At 40.4% G+C, this 20,220-nt stretch overlaps 2 protein-coding genes across 2 annotated transcripts; one reads left to right on the forward strand and one right to left on the reverse strand.

The window, feature by feature from the left end:
• The first annotated feature begins 286 nt into the window (after positions 1 to 286).
• cdc45 (CDC45 cell division cycle 45 homolog (S. cerevisiae)) lies at positions 287 to 6,919 on the forward strand. Its single transcript, XM_056376666.1, has 18 exons — positions 287 to 446; positions 836 to 895; positions 1,723 to 1,815; positions 1,934 to 2,071; positions 2,303 to 2,452; positions 2,549 to 2,607; positions 2,689 to 2,737; positions 2,900 to 2,961; positions 3,054 to 3,104; positions 3,296 to 3,415; positions 3,547 to 3,678; positions 3,795 to 3,893; positions 3,989 to 4,150; positions 4,543 to 4,681; positions 4,781 to 4,864; positions 4,977 to 5,095; positions 5,659 to 5,735; positions 6,584 to 6,919. The coding sequence occupies exons 1-18, from the start codon at positions 396 to 398 to the stop codon at positions 6,646 to 6,648; spliced, it is 1,710 nt and encodes a 569-aa protein (XP_056232641.1). The 5' UTR covers positions 287 to 395; the 3' UTR covers positions 6,649 to 6,919.
• Positions 6,920 to 17,788: 10,869 nt separating this feature from the next.
• On the reverse strand, positions 17,789 to 19,693 carry cldn5a (claudin 5a). The gene has a single exon (XM_056376441.1). The coding sequence runs from the start codon at positions 19,326 to 19,328 to the stop codon at positions 18,681 to 18,683; it is 648 nt and encodes a 215-aa protein (XP_056232416.1). The 5' UTR covers positions 19,329 to 19,693; the 3' UTR covers positions 17,789 to 18,680.
• Between the last annotated feature and the right edge of the window lie 527 nt (positions 19,694 to 20,220).

The following is a 20,220-nucleotide window of genomic DNA, read 5'->3' on the forward strand; positions in this document are numbered from 1 at the left end:
AACATAATTTGACAGGAATCGGTGTAAACTACTGTGTGGTTGCCTGTATTTAGTTATTTATTTATTTTCCTGTCAATAAAATGTTTCACACTCCAGTCCGGTAGGTGGCAGTAATACACCTGAAAGCTGGTTGCCAACCGCCAATCAAATCAATAGAAGTATGTTTCTTTTTATTTTTGTAGCTGCTTTGTTTTATTCAACGTGATGGCGTCGCCTCGAACGTGTGACGTATGTTACTTCCCCCCCAGCGATTGGTTTGATGTGACGTGCAGATTTGGCGCCACATTTTTGTAGCAGAAAACGCTCCGGTCCTGACAACAAACCAAAATAATTCGCTGTCCATGCCACTCTAGGGTTATTTTATCGAGTTTGTCTCATCTTAAAAGTTTTTAAAAATGTTCATCACGGACATAAGAAAGGAATTTTATGAAGTTGTTGCCAACCAGGTAAGTTTGCAGAAAGTGTAACGTTAGTTTAGCTAACTTGAACCATGAATGGGTTAAACAAGGAAACGCACCTTACAACACTGAGCGACCGGTTCTCCGTTTTAGACATTGTAGTTAAAGGCTTAATGAGTTTCAGACACTAAAGGCTTTAACTACAATGTCTAACACCCTTTCACAACAGTAACAGGAGCAGAAAACGGAGAACCTGCCGCTCAGTATTGTAAGTTATATTTCACTTAACTGCTGATTTGGAGGCGAACTTAAGCGTCGTGTGTTTGCTAACGCCACTCAGCGTATATCAAAGTTGGTTATTATATAATTTTGAGAAGCAAAGTATTTATTTTATAAGTTCACTAAAAACTACATGTTCAACGTTATCTTGTTTTCAGAGAGTCGCACTCCTGGTGGCGTCAGACATCGACGCGCTCTGCGCTTGTAAGATACTACAGGTAAGATACCCACCTTGCTGCTAGCAAACATTAGCTCCCTTTACCCTGTGTTACTTTTATCATCAGCAACATAGTGAGGGCACAGACTGACATCACTTATCCTCTCCATGTTGCATATACTGCTGAAACGATCAGTTTAGAGCTGTAGCTGTCAGTCGATTGATCGATTTGTCAGTCAACGGCAAACTATTATGAAATTATCAAACTGTTTTGTTAATCAAATAATTGTTGTCATTATATAAGCAACAATCTGCTGGTTCCAGCTTCCCAATCGTAAAGTTTTTATGTCATACATGTTAGTATGTAGTTGCTCGAACAAAACAAGATATTTGAAGGCATCACTGTGATGACATGTTCATGTCTTTTTCTAGACCAAGCAATCATGAAAACACTTTTAATACAGATTAATTGATGAAGAAATTAATAATTATATGCAGCCTTATCGAACTATAGTAACTATTCACAAACTACAGCAATAAACGATCGTAAAATTGTCTGTCAGGTCAAAACTTTGATTAATCATATTATGTAGACCCAAATGATATGGTGTAGGGGGATATGTTGAAGCATGTTAACATGAGAACATGGTAATTAAATACTCCCAGTACTTTTACACATAGTGTGGGCAATTTTACTGGGATGAAGATGCACATTAGTGAGATCAAACTAATTGATGCTGATATAAAATACTGCTAAAATGATTATAGTTATACTTTTATATTTGTCTATCTCACATTTATTAAAAGCTTAATTTTCAGTGCTCCAATGGCTTATAATGAATTAGTAAATTAAAAATCAATTGCTGACTCTTTGTGTCTCTGTACCAGGCGCTGTTCCACTGTGACCAGGTCCAGTATACACTCGTGCCAGTTACAGGCTGGCAGGACCTTGGCACTGCCTTCCTTGAACACAAAGAGCAGGTATGGTCAAATCAGACCAGAGCTTAACACATGAATATATGACAGACGCATAAATAACTGTTGAGGGTTTCCAAGACGTCTTGCAGAACTAAGTGTATAATTTTGAATTGTGTTGTAGTTCCAACACTTTGTGCTCATCAACTGTGGGGCAAATGTCGACCTCCTTGAGATGCTGCAGCCAGATGATGACTCCATCTTCTTCATCTGTGACACTCACCGCCCTGTCGATGTGGTCAATGTCTACAATGACACCCAGGTGATGGCTAATAATCAATTCAGCTCAAATGATTGATAATGAAGGGGAAAAAAACACTTACACAGCACGTTAAAATGTTGCTTATGAATTTTAATTAGTTTTTACTTGTTTGCATATTGGTGCTTTCTCTGTTCTCTCTTTAGCAATTGAAATTTCTCAGTGCAAACTGTGCTGCCGTGCTTACACGTTTGGAATTCAACATCCTATAAACCCCTGTCATCTCATTCACAGATTAAACTACTAATCAAACAAGATGATGACCTCGGCGTTCCCTCATATGATGATATTTTCCGAGATGAAGATGACGAAGAAGGAGGCGACTCTGGAAATGAGAGCGATGGCGGCTCTGAGCCGTCTGGCAAACGAAGGAGATTTGATGAAGTATGTGTTGAACACAATTAGTAAATTCCACTGAAATGAATTGGAGCAGTGTGGACTAAATGGTTGTCATTAATGTTTGTGATCGTGTCACTGCAGGGTGCAGTTGAGAGGAGAATTGAAAGACAGCGAGCGAAGAGGGAGTGGGAAGCACGAAGGTGAAGTGTTTTTAAGGAGATGTAAGGATTGTATTATACAACAACTTCTAAATTTATACTAATGTTTCATTCATTTCTCAGGAGGGAAATCTTGTTTGACTATGAGCAGTATGAATATCACGGGACTTCTGTGAGTATTAGTTTTTAAAACTTCTGGAAATTTAATTTGATAATGTTCATGTCAACTTTTAAAATGATCTATATCTACATACACACGTAAGAGTTCACTATGCATCACTGTATGTTGACTTTCATTTCACACACAAATGTTTTCATGTTTGTCTTCTGTCAGGCTGCAATGATGTTTTTTGAGCTGGCGTGGGTGTTGACTAAAGACACTAAAGACATGCTCTGGTAAGCTACCTGATCAAAATTCAATCTTTTGTAATCACATAAACATGTTGGAAATGCACAGTGCACTGTACTGTAATTTCTTCCTCCTGCAGGTGGGCCATCATTGGGCTGACAGACCAGTGGGTTCATGATAAAATCACACAGTAAGAACGTCTTCAGCATTTCAAAACATAGATTGATTCCCTTTTGAGTTAAATAGGAGAACTCCCTGCTGTTGAGCAGTCATTCGCAGGTTTTCCGTTCATTATTGGTTACAAGATGTTGTTTACTGTTTGATTGCATCGAGTTGTTTATCTGCACTGAGTTAACCTCGTGTGCCTCGGTCCTTTTTTAGTATGAAGTACGTAACTGACATCGCCACAATGCAGCGACATGTTTCCCGGCATAACCACCGAAATGAGGATGAGGAGAACTCGCTCTCCATCGACTGTATGAGGATCTCCTTTGAATACGAGTATCCTTAATGCATTTGAGCTGCCATCGCTATTGGGATCTACAACACTGTTTTTTTCCTAATTTAAGTGTAATCAATCCAGTAATCACTGATACAAACTACTTTGTGTGTTCCTTGACCTCCTGCTTCAGCCTGCGTCTAACCCTCTACCAGCACTGGTCTTTGTATGAGAGCATTTGTAATTCATGCTACACGTCGTGCAACTTCAAGCTTTGGACGTTAAATGGACAAAAGAAACTCCAGGAGTTCCTAGCTGACATGGGGTAAGTGCGTTGTATACTGACTCTTTATTAAGTGGAATTTGAGGTCAGCCTGTGATGTGAAATAGAGTTCACTTGTTTTACCTGCTAATATTTGTTGTTGATATTTCTTGTAACAGGCTACCCCTGAAACAAGTGCGGCAGAAATTCAATTCCATGGACATGTCAATCAAAGAGAATCTAAGGGACGTGATTGAAGAGTCTTCTAATAAATATGGGTATGAATCTAGAAAAGTCTCTAAGAGAAACATGCTGTCATTCAGTTTTCCTATATAGGCTGCACACAAATCTATTTTTTCGCCCTCTCTATCAGAATGAAAGATATCCGTATCCAGACGTTTGGTGTTCACTTTGGCTTTAAGAACCGTTTCCTGGCCAGTGACATGGTGCATGCTACTGCTGCTTTGCTGGAGAGCACTGAGAAAGACGAGAGCAACAGTGACAACTTCATCAAGGCTCTCGACTCCCTTTCCAGGTGTGTAGCAGAAACTAAAATCCCCTTCACACTGCGATTTTGGGCTCGATACAAGTTCACAGTCAAACATGGTAAAAATCTGTGGCTGTAAATCCAAAACGGTGATCCTAGATTGTACTGATCTTTTTCTGTTTATATCGCAGTGGTCAAATTAATAGTGTACAGTATGACACAAATTGAGACCAAGATTTTATTATACCCATCTAGCACAGTGTGACATGCGGAAAACTTAAATGATTACTGTCGTTACAGAGTCACTTTAAGTGTTAGTTAACTGCCTACAATCTTAATGCTTGTGTATTTCCTCAAAGATGTTGATGACCAGGACTGAGCTAGTGTTATGAAGCTATAAAATGTTTGTTTTTTCATATGGGGTCTCTCTCTCTGTGCAGGAGTAACCTTGATCGTCTCCATTCTGGCATTGACCTGGCCAAGAAGAAGCTGATTGCTATCCAGCAGACTGTAGCCAGCTGCATCTGTACCAACCTCATCCTGTCACAGGGACCCTTCCTCTACTGCTACCTCATGGAGGTACGAGTGTCTGTTTGACTGACACGTTTGTCTGGCTGTTTCTTAGCAGGATATCCTCCTCAGATTAATCCTCTCCTCCTCCTGCTCTTTCATTTGCAGGGAACTCCTGATGTGAAGCTCTTTTCTAAACCCATGGCCTTGACCCTGCTCTCCAAATACCTCCTGAAGGCTTTTGTCCACTCAGTGAGTCTCTGATTGTTCTCAAAACTGATTGGAAATGTGAAGGAAGTAGACTGATATCATGCTGTTATTGCCGTCTTTCCACTCTTTCACTCATGGTGTCTTGGTTCTTTAGACGAGGAATAAACGCTGCAAACTGCTTCCCCTCATCATGGCTGCTCCCAAGGATGTGGAGAAGGGGTCTGTCATTGTTGTGGGAATCCCACCAGAGTCTGAGACATCTGACAAGAAGAAGTAAGACCTCTTAGTAAAAAAAAAAAAGATGAGCTGTATGACAACACAAATCTTACACTACACAAATGAATGACTTGAATGAATGAAAGTGCAGCAACTGATTTAAGAAGCTTCATTTTAAAAGAAACATGATAAGAAAATGTTCTTTGCATTTTCTTTTGTAGTTATGTAACATTTCAGCACTAAAAACAACTTATTTCCGTTATTATGCAATATTTTAAAGACGTCCCTTACAATTTGCCAGAGTGCAAGTTGACTTATTCAAATTGCATTTTATTTTTGGTGCAACCAACACCTCAAACTCAAAGATATTCAGTTTACTATCTTAGAGAACAAACAAAAGTCGCAAACCTTCTCATTTGAGAAGCTGGAATCTCTAGATATTTAACAGTTAATCAACAATCAAAATCAACATTCTTTAATAACGAACAGTATTAAAGATTGATTGTTTCAGCTCTAATTTCTTCCAAAACCTCACCTTTCCTTTCTTTTCTTTTTTTATTGTATTGAACAATTATCACCTCATTTCCTCAACTCTTGCCCATTTCTCTGTACTCCGCAAGTTTCTTCGGTCGAGCATTTGAGAAAGCTGCAGAGAGCACCAGCTCCCGAACTCTTCATGACAACTTTGACACGTCAAGTAAGTAACAGCATCATTTATTGTTCTAGAGTCCACAGTGTCTAATGGGGGTATCTGCAGGTCTTGAAAAGTCTCAAAACATTTAATTCAGTTCTGTCAAAAAAAGGCTTTAGAAGATATTAAAAAGTCTTACATTTCATTTGCAAAGGTCTTGAATGTCTTCTCTTGGTTGCCTTAGTCAGTAATAATAAGTTTTTGTATCCAATTGCAGTGTCAGGAGATGTTATGTCTATAAAATTATTGTTTTATAATTTGGTTAATCCATAGATAATTTTTTGCATCTTATTTGGGGTCCGGGTCACATTAATCGGTTAGCTCTATTAGGTATTATTGTTATGTACGGCAGGGAAGTACAGAAGCAAATGTGACATAAATGTAAATAAATTCTATGTGGCGTTAAATAAGTCTGAAAAGGGTGCAAATTTAATTTGGCAGACAATGCAGGAGAATGTGTGTTCTTACATACATGTCAGTCTCTCCTGTAGACTGCAGGTGGCAGCCTTGTATTTTCTGTAAGTTACAGTCCAGCTTTTAGTTCAGTCCAGACATTCAAAGCGGTCAGTTGTGTGACTGAGCACCGGGCATCGTGAGATAAATGTGACACTCGTGTGCATTTCAACATGTATGTCATACTTCATATGAAGGATAAGAGATTCTACACGTCCCCACCACAAACATTTATTCCAAACTGCTTTCAGTTCTCTGCGTGTTACGATACATGATGTTTTACATTTTCTTTTTCAGATTGTTTATGAAAAATCAAATCAAAACATGTTACTAGGACGTGTGTGTGTGTGCTCACATTTTACTCATGCACTTATTTCTTACCCGTGTTTTTCCCTCTGCAGTAATCGAACTGAAGACGGAGGACAGAAGTAAGTTTCTGGATGCTCTCATCACCCTCTTGTCATGAGAAGATTCAGCACTCGGAGGGAACGTGAGTTCCAGTTTGTGGTTTGAGTCTTGAACAGTGCGAGTGCTGCTGTTCACACAGTCAGTCGGACAAGAACTTTATCCACGTTTTTTTGTTTTGTTTTTAAAGGTTTTAATGTGTATATTGTACAGTCTTTTTGTAAATGTGTGGAAGTCTTGTTTTTGCTTTTAAATTCCTGTTTTATTCCTGTTTATGTATGTGAGTAGTTCACACCACATTACATTTTAAACATGTCCAATAAATTATATTAAATGGCTTAATTGCATTTATTGTTTTGAGGTTTATCATTTAAGATGTGAGAAAAATGTACTAACTAAACTAAAATATTCCACAAGGAAAAACTAGATTATAGAAAAATGCTATATTCTCTTCATTCTTAGCCACAGTGACCCGTGCTGAGAACCACCATTGTCACTTGTGGGCAGAAAGGATACAGCACATCCATTTGTAAAAAGGAAGTTGAAACGTTCTCCTGTGTCATAAAACAAAGCCCTGGCCGAGTGTTTGCTTTTGGCAGTCACAACCGACGGGGGCAGAGAAAGTGATCCACACTGATTACACTGTTTTCATCCTGGTCAACTCTTTTGTTTTGCTGACGAACAACTTGTGGTTCCATGGAAAATAAAACGGCTCTTACTGTATTTGTGGGACTTCTGGTAAAAGTTTTAAGGCTTAATGAACTCCATCATCTCCTGAGCTCAGCTTGCTCATGTGGGACAAAGGTGAGGGCTGCGACCCTGGCCCACATTTGAGAATGTAGGCCAGGCCTCCTGGTGGTGATTTGCTGCCAGAGAGTGGCTGGAAAGGTGGGGCCTGAGCTGGTCTCTGAGGGGTAATTGAGATCCTTATCGCTCCTGGATCGGGATGAGATCATGACCTTGAGTGTGAATGGTGTTTGGGTGGTTTCACAGGAAAGTCCGGACTGAGTGGCAGCAGTGGGACTGAAACGTGCCACGATCTGCATCGTGGTGTAGCAGGGGATGTTAATGCAAATGTTTTTATTGTCACCAGAGAGGATGTGTGCGTTATCATCACTTAATTGTGTGTGAATGTGTACAGTATGTATGCTGCTTCCCCTGGGTCACTTTACATCCACTTTACATCCATAGCCAAGGCGGGTTTATTTGTATAGCAGCATTCAGACACAAGGCAATTCAAAGTGCTTTCCAGAGCCATGGAATAAATGAAAAACATTCAAAACAATAAGAAATTAAAAGTGCATTTAAACAACAAAAGCAAAAACAAGAACATAAAGATTAAATGGAAGTTATGATTAACTTATTGGTTAAGCTGCAGCAAAACAATGTCTTAAGCCTTCATTTAACTGAGCGGACAGTTTTTGCAGACCTCAGGTATTCAGTTTGCTCTACAGGTGCATAGGGACCAAAAGCTGGTTCACCCTGCGTGGTTTTGACCCTGAACGTTCAGTAAACCCGGCCCACCCGGCCTGTGGGTTCTGGAGCCTTCGTACCATACAAGTAAATCAGAAGTGTATTTAGATATTGATATATCTTGTTCACTGTTGCAACAGAGTGGTTATCTAGCAGACATACTTACAGAAAGCAATGGAAGACACATTTATGTCATTAACAGGGTGGAGAGCCTGTTTATTCTTAGCAACGTAATTATCATGAATTGCTGATAAATGCGTCCTCAGCAGCCGCTCTGTTTTTCCCTTCTGTCTCTTTTTGTCGTCTTGTTTTTGTTTCTGGCGGAAGTTTTAACATTTTTTTTTGGTTGGCTGACACAATCAGGGTCAATTTAAGAGCTTTTGATTATATTACATGATCTTCATCAGCAGATGGAGTTGTCCAGTTGTCGTGGACTTCTGATCTCTTTTCATTTATGGACATGGAGGTGGACACTTCTTTTTTTACTTCGAAGCTGAAAAGTAGGCCGTTACATGAAGTCAGAAATGTTGGAGCGAGTGTGGATCATTTTATTTACATCATGTTCATGTGGTATCTTTTTTAAATTTCTATTTCAGAAAATAAGTGTTTTAGGAAATGGAAAGTGCTGTTACAAATACTAGGTTTTAAAGTGCCTATGATGTTGCTGTGTGCTTGGTTGAAATACTGTTAGAAGCAAGTAAAGTCTTAAAGCAACAGCTGAGAAAACACTCTCACAACAAAGTCCATTCAGAACTTGTTTGAAGCCAAAATATAAGAGAAGCCCAAGAAGTGAGATGAACTGGCCACTGTGGTCACAAATGCCAGTGATGTGTTTACTCGCTGTATTATTTTTGTGATAAAGCCACAGAAATGTTTACTTGTGACATGCTAAATGTGGCACAAATAATGTCAGTGAACTGATAAAGTAATGTCAGTTACGCAGCCATATCTAGCTCAAGATAACTGACATTTAACCACAAGGGAGGCTACATAGCAACAAAACCCCCGAGGGTACTGAGCTGAGCAACGTTGTTTTATTGCTTTTGAATTCAACTTTTCATTTGTGCGAGGAGAATGGTGAGAGAGGATTATTCCTGCAAAAGATACCTCAGTAAAAAGATGGAAATTTGAACATTTGGTTCCAGCCTGGTAAAATCCTGATGCAGATGACGACCCAGTGATATGACTGAAAGTGTGCAACAGCTACTAAGTCGATATTGTGATGAATTTCTTTTCTCAGCTGCTGTTTCCGATGTCAAGAATGAACTTTTGAACCTCATGTATAAGTGAAGTTTTCTTCTGTCTTGATATGATGTTTTAAAACAAAACATAAAACTGTTCTTCTCTCTGGTGGTTGTCGTTGAGGACAGGATGCAGCCCAAAGAACAGCTGTTATTCCTAATCATCTGATGTTTACCTGTCAATGAGCAGAGACGGTGTCAGCATCAGTGAGTCTGTTGCTGTTCCAGTCATAGATCCACCTGTTCGGCCCATCATTTAGCCGCCTCCCCTCAGCCATCAATCACTTTGCTCTCCATCCCCCCTCTTGCACCTCTGGTGAAGTGGGGCCACTGCCCTTTCCAGTGCTCTGCATCTGAGGAATGTGCCATGCAACAGATCCAACACACACACACACACACACACACACACACACACACACACACATACACTGAGGGAAACATACCCTCAAAGGCAGGATCATACAGCCGATGTGTAGATGTGCAGAGCTGCATTTTTTAAGGCCTCACACTCAAACAGTTGTGTTGCCTCAACAGGGGCGAGCTGCTCAGTGGAGTTAGAGGAGATGCTGGTGGGGGGTGGGGGGGTATTTGATGGACTACATGAGAAAAATTCCTATCTTATACTTTTTACATTCTTTTATTTACTTGAAATACTTTAAAGTTTAGATTTTTTGATAGATAAGGAAGAGTTATAAAACTTTACTGTTATAACCTTTCATTCACAAAATCACTTACCCACATTTGATACAGAGTATTTGGTTTCTAAGGCAGATAGTTACAAAAATCAAATAATATATCGGACAATATTCATAAGGAATAAAAGTTGTAACCAATATGAATTCAGTCCTGTGCAAAAGGTTTAGGCTCTGATTTCATGCAATTTGCAATAAACAAACCTGCTACATTCGCACACCGTTTTCAAGGTACTTGGCAGGTAGGTTGTCCCAAGCATCTTGGAGAACTTGCCTTAGTGTCTTCTCTCTCTTCATTTCTCTCTCTCTTTGAAACAGTTTCAGTTGTTTTCATGCGTCTCTGTCGCTAATCATGTCAGAATCCACACAGGATTAGTTATATTGGACAGCCAGAGACAAAGAACTACAGCTGACTGCCTCTGCCTGCTGCCTGTCTGCCCGTCATGCTGTGAAAGGATGATCACACACACCGAAACAGACACACACACACACACACACACACACACACACACAACACAAGCCCCGCACACAATCAACCGCACAAACGTCCCATACAAACTTATAGATTTCTCTAAAATCCACAATTATCTGGAACGAGAAAAAAAAGAAACATCTTCACCTCAAATCTTTATTTTCTGTTTTGCTTCATGTCAGCCTGTCAGCCCACAGATGCCCTTAATGATCCCTAGCCCCTGTGACCTTTAACCCCTCGCGCCCCCTCACAGTTGGGGTGTTATACCCTGAATCCATCTCTTTCTTCCATTGTTTTAAAGTGCTCTCAAGCAAAAGTGATTAGTATAGCCTGGAAAAAAAAATTTGCATGAATTTGAGACTGATTGATGTTACTGAATACAGCACCGGTGGAATAAGTTGTTTAATTTATTTTATTATCAAATACTCTTATATTGGAATTATTTAAATTTTATTCAACTTGCATGTATTTTTAAGTTTCTATTGCTCTGTACATTGTGATGTGTTTGCTATCTGACTTTAAAATTTATTCATTAACAGACAAGCTACTGATTAAGAACAATATGTACAGAACTTTGCATACAAGTTCATAAATTATGATAAATAATAATAATTAAATGAATATTTAAAGGAATAGCTTGTAAAATTCTCTCATTTGCTTTCTTAGATGAGATTTTTAAAAATCTGCCAACCAGTACCTCTAACGATCATGTTCTATTTTGTTTATTGAAGTGGTTGCTCCTTCCCAAGACATTGTCCAAGTCTGCATAAGAGATCCAGTCTTTGTGCTAAGCTAAGCTAACCAGCTGCCGACTGTAGCTTCATTTAGCTACTGTACAGACATGACAATGATCTTCTCATTTAACTTCGGCCAAGAAGGCAAACAAGTGTATTTCTCAAAATGTCAGACTATTCCTTCAAGGGGAGTGTCCCCATAGTTGGTGTAAAAGTACCCCAGCTTTAAATGATCAGGAAGAATCCCTCACATGGATCATCTGGATCCTGGTGGAAAATGGCTGCAGTTTATTTATCCATTATTATTGGCGTTCATACCTGCAGGCTCGATGTCTCAGTGTTAAGATGAAGGCCCTTCTCCCGTCAGTTGCTAAATGACAAATTAACACCAATCCAGTCTTATAAACCACCAGTGATGAGCAGACAGTTACGACATCTAAGATGCAGTATGTTTATGTGTAAATATGTTTTCCACAGCTTGTTTTTTTTTTTTTTTTTCATGTCTTCCGCGTGATATTTGGGTTTACACAAAGTGAAGGAGGCCAGGCCTGAGCACAATGATAAGTCTTTTCTTTCATCCTCTGTGGTAGGTGGCTCAGTCATGCAGGACTGTCTTTAATGGACGACATGCACTACAACTTTCATTCTTTAAAACACACTGCAGTCCCATGCACAACCACAGAGAGAGAACAGCTCAGGCAGAGAAAGAAGAAACCTCTCACATTGTTTGTTTCTCTTGTTTTCGATTAATCTTTTTCATACATAGATATCAACTGTTGATTTATTTGCTTGTTTTCCAACAGTGCTGAAAATAACAAGAGTTTTCCTGCAAGATGCAATTAGTGTGGAAACAATACACTTTGTACACTGATCGTGTGTGTGTGTGTGTGTGTGTGTGTGTGTGTGTGTGTGTGTGTGTGTGTGTGTGTGTGTGTGTGTGTGTGTGTGTGTGTGTGTGTGTTTTAGACAGCCTGTTTGTTTACTCAGCCCCTGATTGCTATATCCTATATTAATAATATGAGAGTCCAAATTACCACCAGAGGCCAATGCTGAAAGCTGCACCACCTGCACCACAGTCCTTCAACTGACTGCAAACATGACTAAATGCTTGTGGGATTTAAAACTGCAACACTTATGTTAGAGAGTTCCCCCCCCCCCCTTTCCTCTCAGTTGAAGACAGAGACTGACATCACATACATTTTGCTAACCATGCCAAATCAGAAATGTCTCCTGATCCCACCCAGACATTCCTCATGCTGCCAGGCCTCCCTTTCATCTCAGCAGAGGGCTGTCATTCACCACTTTGTCTCATCTGCCTTACCTATGTGTGTGTGTGTGTGTGTGTGTGTGTGCATACGTGCAACTCAGTACATGTTTTTATGTGTCCTAGTATTTAAAATTGCCTCCTTATAATAATAATATACTATGTGGATGCATGATCTGACTCAGGCATGAAAGGAGTTGAGACTCCCTGTTTCAACCTCTCCTACTCTCATATTTTGAGATAAAGCCGTCACTGGACAGTCTGTTCATCACTCTGTTAATAAAATACTTCACCTTTGCTGTAAAACTAATGCGGTCTTATCTTAAATTACACATATATACTTAAATATTGTGTAGTTTGGGGAAAGTGTTAGTGAATTTTTGGCAGCACGTTTAATAAATATATTAACTCCCTGTTCTTTTTTCAGGTGTGAGCCTCCAATCATATCAGTATTAGTGACCTTGCGTTAAAAAAGCAATATTCCCTTTAACCCCTTACTGTTGTACTGATGTACTATGTACAATGTTGAGGAAGCTTTAAAACTGCAATAATGTGATTTATTTTCTTTTTTTGGCCACTTAGGAAAAGTGGAAGCGAATTGTGAATGAAACCTTTGAAGTTGATATGGTGAACTTGTTCATTTGCTTGTTTACACATCTTGCAGTTGTGTAATGTGTCTGTGTCTGATGTGTCTGGTTGGATTTTAGGCCTGCTAGTGACTAAGGTTTTAGTGAGGTCAGGCCACACAAAAAATGCCTTATATCAATGACGCTGATGGGAGCTGCAGATTCAGGTGATAATTCTCTGTGGCTTTGTCACTACATGTACATTGTCACATAAGTTTCACGTTGTCTTTGATATACTCTTATTATTAAAAAAAAATATCAGTTCTAGCTGCTGCAAGGTTGTAGAAAAATAATCTTCCACACTGGCCAACAATATCACAAAAATATAACAGCTTGTTCGAGCTCTCCATTGAAGTTTTATGATGTCTACTGAGTGAAACATTCAAGCCAAGATCTTAATTTCTGAAAACCATGTGCATTTCATGTGTTTCCCATGTATGTCCAAAATATAAACTTGTCATGACCTCAGAAACACAGCCATGAGGAAAAATGTTCTTGACCCATAAATGAACCATTACCTGCTAATTGACCAATATGATGCACTCATGTGCTTCTCTGGAAGGGTTGAAACAAGCTGATCGTAACTATAAATGTGACTAAACAAATGTCGGTCAAGTGACGTGCGTGTTGTGTACCGACATATGAATTCCTATGTATCAGTGGGTGTGTAGATTGTTGGGAGTGCTTTAATTCAACCACCAAGCTCTCTGATTTCTCCTGACACACACACACACACTCCACCCTCCTCCTCCACACCCTCCATGTTCCTTCCTGTTTCCTGCTCCGCTGTCCACTGCACAGGAAGCCTGGTCGTGCTACTGGGCTGCGACAAAAACTCGTGAGTCACCAAGCTGTAAACTTTGAAATACAGGAGAAAAGAGCGTGTGTTTTTTTTTGTTTTTTTTTCCTGATCTTCATCTCTAACCACTCTGCCTCATGCATTGTTTCACAGACAAATGGCTCATGGGGTCTTTGTATACTTTGTATACAAAGCCACATTTGTCCACCACTTTTAACCACCTGCTGACTCTTGGCTTTACTATCTGTGAGTAAGCTCTATCCAGCTGGGAAGTCTGTGGACTGTATGCACCTGCTGACATTGTTGTACATCTGAGTCAATCAGTAAAAACACTAATTAAGTCTCCTTTGTTTTATGAATCATCCACAGTGTTGGAAGAAGTATTCTGATCCAACAGCAACCATTATTATAGTTTAATCCTCACTATCATCAAATTAAATTAAAAGTCTGATTTACACACTGCTTGGTTTAATATAAGACGATGCCTCATATTTTAAGATATATTTTTGTGTATAAATGTTAATCTGTGAAATAATTGAAAACCATAGCTGCCAAATAAATGTAGTGCAGTAAGAGGTACAATATTTCCCTCTGAAATGTAGTGGAGTAGATGTGGCATTAACTGGGCTCAATTTGACTAAATTAACTTAGTATCTTTCCACCGCTAATCATCTACAGTGCTTTGGTTGCTTTGTAGAATCCATGCCATATGAACCAGTTACTTGCAGGTGTGAGGAGCTCGGAGGTTGAGGGTTGTGACCCCTATCAAATGCAGGGGATTCTGCTGCGATGAGATCATGCCTGGTCAGTCAAGGGAAGTGACTTTCGACTCGATTGACCTGAGGCCAACTTCAGAGTTCAAAGTTCATGTCATGAGAAACGACTCCCGTAGCCCAGTCCAGCCCCCACAAAAAACGCATGACGCTCACTGGCGACTGCGCAAATCTGAAATCAGTGCGCAGCCTGGCCGAGATCTGACGTGACCTGTGGGCCTCACCCCGCCGGGCTCTGGAAGGTCAAGTTTAGAGGTCAGAGTGGGTCTCTCTGTGTTATGTCATCTGTTTCTATGAGACATATTTGTGATATCAGGAACTCATTTGTTTACATTCATGTTTCATACTCCCTTTGGCCAGAGTTTGTGTTTTTGGTCCCAGTGTGGAGCATTTATAGCAACACTTAACATTTGCTCTTGAAATGAAACACAATGAAACAAACGTGTTTCTGCTGTCACAGCTCTTTTCGCAGTGACCATTACAGGCTTTGAGTAAATCCCTCCTTCATCTTCCAGACTGCTGTGCATAGGCTGTGTGTATGTGTGTGTCCATGCTTGCAGGAATGTCTGCTGGCCAGGCCTTTTATTAGGCTCATCCATACCACCACATTATAGGCTCCCGTTGCCAGGCAACTGCAGGTTCTGGCTGGTTACCATGGCGAGTGCCCATTGAGTGACGTCGCTGGCCCTATTTGCCTCCCTCCTCATTGGAATGAGGGCCTTTTTTAAAGGTGCACCCCCACCCCACCCCGCTTTTTCTACACTCACACACACATACACACACTTAACCCCTTGCTCACACACACACACACACACACACACACAAACACCCCCACACACACACCATGCGCTTCGTCACCCTCTGTGCGGTGACTACAGGAGTGGAACTAACAATCCGACAAAAACATCTCACTGAGGCAGACCAGACTGGATCTTCCAGGGAGTGTCTTTGTGTAGAAAAACCCACAGAGATGCCAATGGAGGAACGCCTACTGTAAACAACCGTACTGCAAGTGTGAAAAATTAAGTCTGGGGGAATTCTATGTTTTTCTTATTGCCAGCAAATCCCACAATACAACTAAAACCAACGATTAATTGATCCAACAAACAACTTAGCTAGATTGCACACTGTTGCACGCTGTTCGTGTTCCTTCATTACGATGAATGTGAGCTCTGTATTTTGTGTTTTGAGTCAGTCTCACATAATCCATGCTGCTGCCATAAAAACTCAAAAGAGCATTAAATGTGTATTCATCCTCGGCTGAAAATAGTCCTCAGAAATGCTCTTTATACTCCTGTAGAAGAAGAAAAACTACCAAGCCCAGCTGTTTTAGGAAATTACTGAACTTTTTATTTTCAACTAAATGATTGAATGAATGAATCGGAAGTGCCACAGACAGGCTGGGGAACTCATAAAGTATTGAGAGACTAATGCATTGTTGGTGTTGCTCTTTTTTATTGGCTTTGTTGACCAAAACAAAAATATATAATATCACCAGCCTTATCTTTTGAAAAACATTGAATATAGGATGGAAGCTATATTATAATATAATATAGAAAGCAGGGATACAAGTAGCAAATATTTTCATCACCAATTACTCTGTCAATTGTTTTCTTTATAAATCGATTGTTTGTTCGTGTCAGAATATTCAAAACTGAAAGATGCCCATTATAATTTCCTAGAACCCAAATTAATATATTTCAGTCACTTCTTTTGTTCAACCACCAGTCCATACCCAAACATATTCAGTTTAATATAAAAGACGAGTATACACCAGCAAATAGTCGAATTTGAGATGGTGGAACCAGAGAATTTTTGCCATTTTTTAAAAAATTTAAATTGTTGTCAATTCATTTTTTGTTGATCAACCAATTGATTATTCAACAATTTGTTTCAGCTCTAAATGAAAGACCATTATTGACTTTGGAAATATGAAATATGTAGTTTGGGATTTCACACGGTTATCCACACATTGAGTTTGCTCATTTGAATTTCACATCTACAACAAGTTTGTAAGTGGACCTTGAGTTGAGATTGTTGCGTCAAAATACAATTTCAAAAGCCGAGAATGAACCTTCATGCTTAACACATGAGAAGTCCTAAATGGAGTGAAATCACAACGGCTCCTAAAGACACATATCAACAGATCCCTCTCCATGACAACTGAGAAAACTCTATCCACTGAAGAAGACCATGTGATATGACTGAAAGCTCCATAACTGTTTTATCAAACTGAATTATATTGATAACCAAAAGTTCAGAGATTTGGCAATAATGTTAATGTCTCATATCGGGCAGGGGTTTGTGTCTTGGATGTGGAGAATAGTCTTTGGTGGATAATAAGCTCAGCCTTGGTTGACATTTTACAACAAGTCTCCTGTGGGGTGCACTGATCACAAACTCTCCTGACTGCATGCAGACTCTCTGCACGACCACATTTTCAACTTTTAAGAGGGCATATGACCTGTTAAGATTCTTAAGTCACCAGCAAAACAAGTATGGATAAGCTGCTTTAATCCAGTCACAGTTTAAAACAGGAGGGGTTTTACTCATAAACTGAAATATCTTGTGTTATTGTGTTTTTCTATTGTTGTCGCAAGTTAAGAAATCTCCAATTTTTTAAAATATCTTTAACTAACTATCACCCCCTGTGTTTGAGTAATTGTGGTGCCTTTGAAGCAGCTGTGGATAAACTAATTACTTCAGAGTGATGGTGTGTAATCTTCCATCATGCAGTCCATCTATCTTAGCACCGTCCTGATGGAGGGAGGTGGGTTTGTGACGACTAATGAATGGAGTGACTTGCGAGGAGACGATCCCAGCAACTTCTCCGTAGCTCTAATTTGAACGCCTTTCATTGACTGCGGATGAGGAGGGTGGGGGTGGTCTGAAACAGGGTGGTGGGGGTTGTGGAGTATTGTGAGTTGAACAGCAGAGCCCCACTCTAGCTGAATGGGCATTGTCATCTGGATTTCTATGGCTAACCAAAATACTTTCTCCCGCCGTGGGGGTTTATGGATTCACGGTGGGAACGGCATGCATTACGCACAGCCGTGTAGCGCACTCCTGCCTCTGCAGACCATCACAGCTCCGTTGTCAGTTGTTTTGTTTAAGAACACACTTTAACTAAAGTTTTCAGACAATATATTCAGTTTAATCTTAATAAAATGAAACGATATTGCATCTTCGTATACATGAATAATGAATCATTACATCAAATGTCAACAAACCAACAGAAAACAAAGTTTATTCCTTGAATGTTTTGAAAAGAAAAGACTTCCTGCAGTGACAATGATGCAAAAACCTTGCAGGTGCTCAGTGCAGCCGAGAAAAGTACTGTAACATTTCATGTTGTGACCTAGGGATCCCAGGCTCTCTGGAATCTACTACAGGTCCAAAAATAGACTGCAAACCTCAAAGTCACCGCAACCAACTTCTGAACGACACAAAAGCGTGTCCGAGATTTATTAAGGTTTTTTTTAGACTACTTTTCTCCGTCGGTCTTTATTGCTATCGGACATTGTTGAAGTCCTCAACATGTCGGCGTCGTTCCACTAAAAGCAATGGGACTTTGAATGTGTGAGAGTGCAATCATTCTCAGTTACACGTTTGTGCTGACAATGCACATCAAGGCAAAAAAAAAAAAACAGTTTAGCCTATATATTCGATGGCAAGAGTTCTTCTAGCACAGAAAAACTTTGTAGTTACAACAGTAAACAATTCAAAACACTAATAATTTCGAAGACTTACAAAAGCAGGTACCTAACAAAGATACTCCTTTTTGTCTACCTCTTGTGGTTGATAGTCTTTTTTAATCTCCTGTAGATACAAAAAGGATTTGTGAATTTGCGGTCCGAGCGTATTAAAGGTAAAACAGCAGATGTGCTTCCATTGATTTTCAAAGTTCAGATTTCTAATAAAAAAAAAACTGCAGGTGCAAAGATAACGTCCGTTAAAAAAAAACTGTTTTTCAAAAGCTGCAGGTCACTTTTACGCACCGCCTGCTCTGAACCACATAGCTACACATAATTCCTCTTGTCATAGTCCCCGTTCTGCGTGGCTCTCTTAGTCGGTGCGTATTTTACTGAGTATCCCGAGTTCCCGCTGGAGGGACAGGAGCAGCACAGCAGCGCTCCTCCGATCAGTAGCAGCGCTGTGGCCGCCCAACCGATGTACAGCGCAGCGCCAATCTCCCTCTTCTTGGATGCGGGCACCTGCGGGTTGTAGAAGTCCGATATGATGTTGTTGGCCATCCAGCAGAGAGGCACCAGCACAAACACGCCACTGATGATGTAGATGGCTCCTCCGGCGTTCACCACCCGGGCTTTGACGTACTCAGTGCGGATGCAGTTGGTGCACTGCGCCCCGGCAATCACAACCATGAGCCCCAGCACGCCCATCACCGAGGAGATGATGGTGAGCGCTCTGGCTGCCTGCAGGTCGTGGCTGAGGGCGAGGACGGAGTCGTGCACCTTGCACTGCATCTGCCCCGTGCTCTGCACAACGCAGGACATCCACAAGCCGTCCCAGATTGTCTGAGCCACCACTATGTTCGCCTCAATGAAAGCCGTCACCTTCCACATGGGCAGTCCGCATGCAACCATCACCAGGAGCGAGCCAATTACGCACAGCGACAGTCCCAGGATCTCCAGTCCCGCCGACACCATTTTCGCTCTTTACGTTCAGTTCTGTGAGAAACTTTTCAAACTCTCCCCTAATTTTTCCTCTTGAAAGCCAGGTGTATTTCTGCTCTTTAGTTCTTCGTTCTCGCCTCGACGTACAGCAGCGTCAATCCTTAGTTGCGCATCACTCTACTCGGAGATGTAAGAGACAGCAGCTCTGAGTCTTTTTGTTAGTGAGGGGATGTGAAAACAACTGGAATCACAGTAGCACCGAACCACGAATATCTGCGGGGTGGGGGGTGTATGGACTGGAGGAGAAACTTTCCTCCAATCAGCTGTCGCCGCATCCTCAAGGGACCAATGAAAACACAGGGAAGTTGTGCGACTGAATAAAGCGGTCCAGAGCGCATTGTGCGTTTGAACAGTTATTTACAATGAATAGAGGGGGGCAGGAGACGGGTGAAGGCATACGGGGGGTGTTTTTAAGGGTATGGAGCAGCTGAAATGCAGTGGTTTAATTTATCAAGGCGGTTAATGATTTTTCAGACATGAAGCCTATGGCCTAAAATGGCCATTTCACATCAGTTGTTATATGTATGTGGCTCTTAACTCTCACAAAATGTCAATAAATATGAAAGAAAAGAAAAGAAAATATAATGTTCATTTTAAATGCCTTCACTTTAAATTTCAAGCTGATTTTTCCAAAGAGACACGATTCTCTGTCTTTTCTATTTCCCTGATCTCTATAGAAACAGTATAACTATTTATAACTGCAGCTCTTCTTAATTTCATAGCCTACTTTAATTTTCACTTGGATTATCATTTCTCATTGCATGTGTTATGTCTTTTTACAACGTTCTTGTGAATGTTTTTGTTGTTTTTTCTTAGCCTATATCTTTTATTTTTGAGGTCGGGTGGCTGGTTATGCACCACCCAT

Source organism: Seriola aureovittata, chromosome 5 (assembly GCF_021018895.1).
Source record: "Seriola aureovittata isolate HTS-2021-v1 ecotype China chromosome 5, ASM2101889v1, whole genome shotgun sequence".
In the NCBI taxonomy this organism is placed as follows: domain Eukaryota; kingdom Metazoa; phylum Chordata; class Actinopteri; order Carangiformes; family Carangidae; genus Seriola; species Seriola aureovittata.

Coding starts and splice junctions, on each gene's coding strand:
- cldn5a (XM_056376441.1), bottom strand. CDS start 19,328: ATGGTGTCGGCGGGACTGGAGATCCTGGGACTGTCGCTGTGCGTAATT.
- cdc45 (XM_056376666.1), top strand. CDS start 396: ATGTTCATCACGGACATAAGAAAGGAATTTTATGAAGTTGTTGCCAAC. Junction 896..1,722: donor GCGCTTGTAAGATACTACAG/GTAAGATACCCA, acceptor TCTCTGTACCAG/GCGCTGTTCCACTGTGACCA. Junction 2,962..3,053: donor GACACTAAAGACATGCTCTG/GTAAGCTACCTG, acceptor TTCCTCCTGCAG/GTGGGCCATCATTGGGCTGA.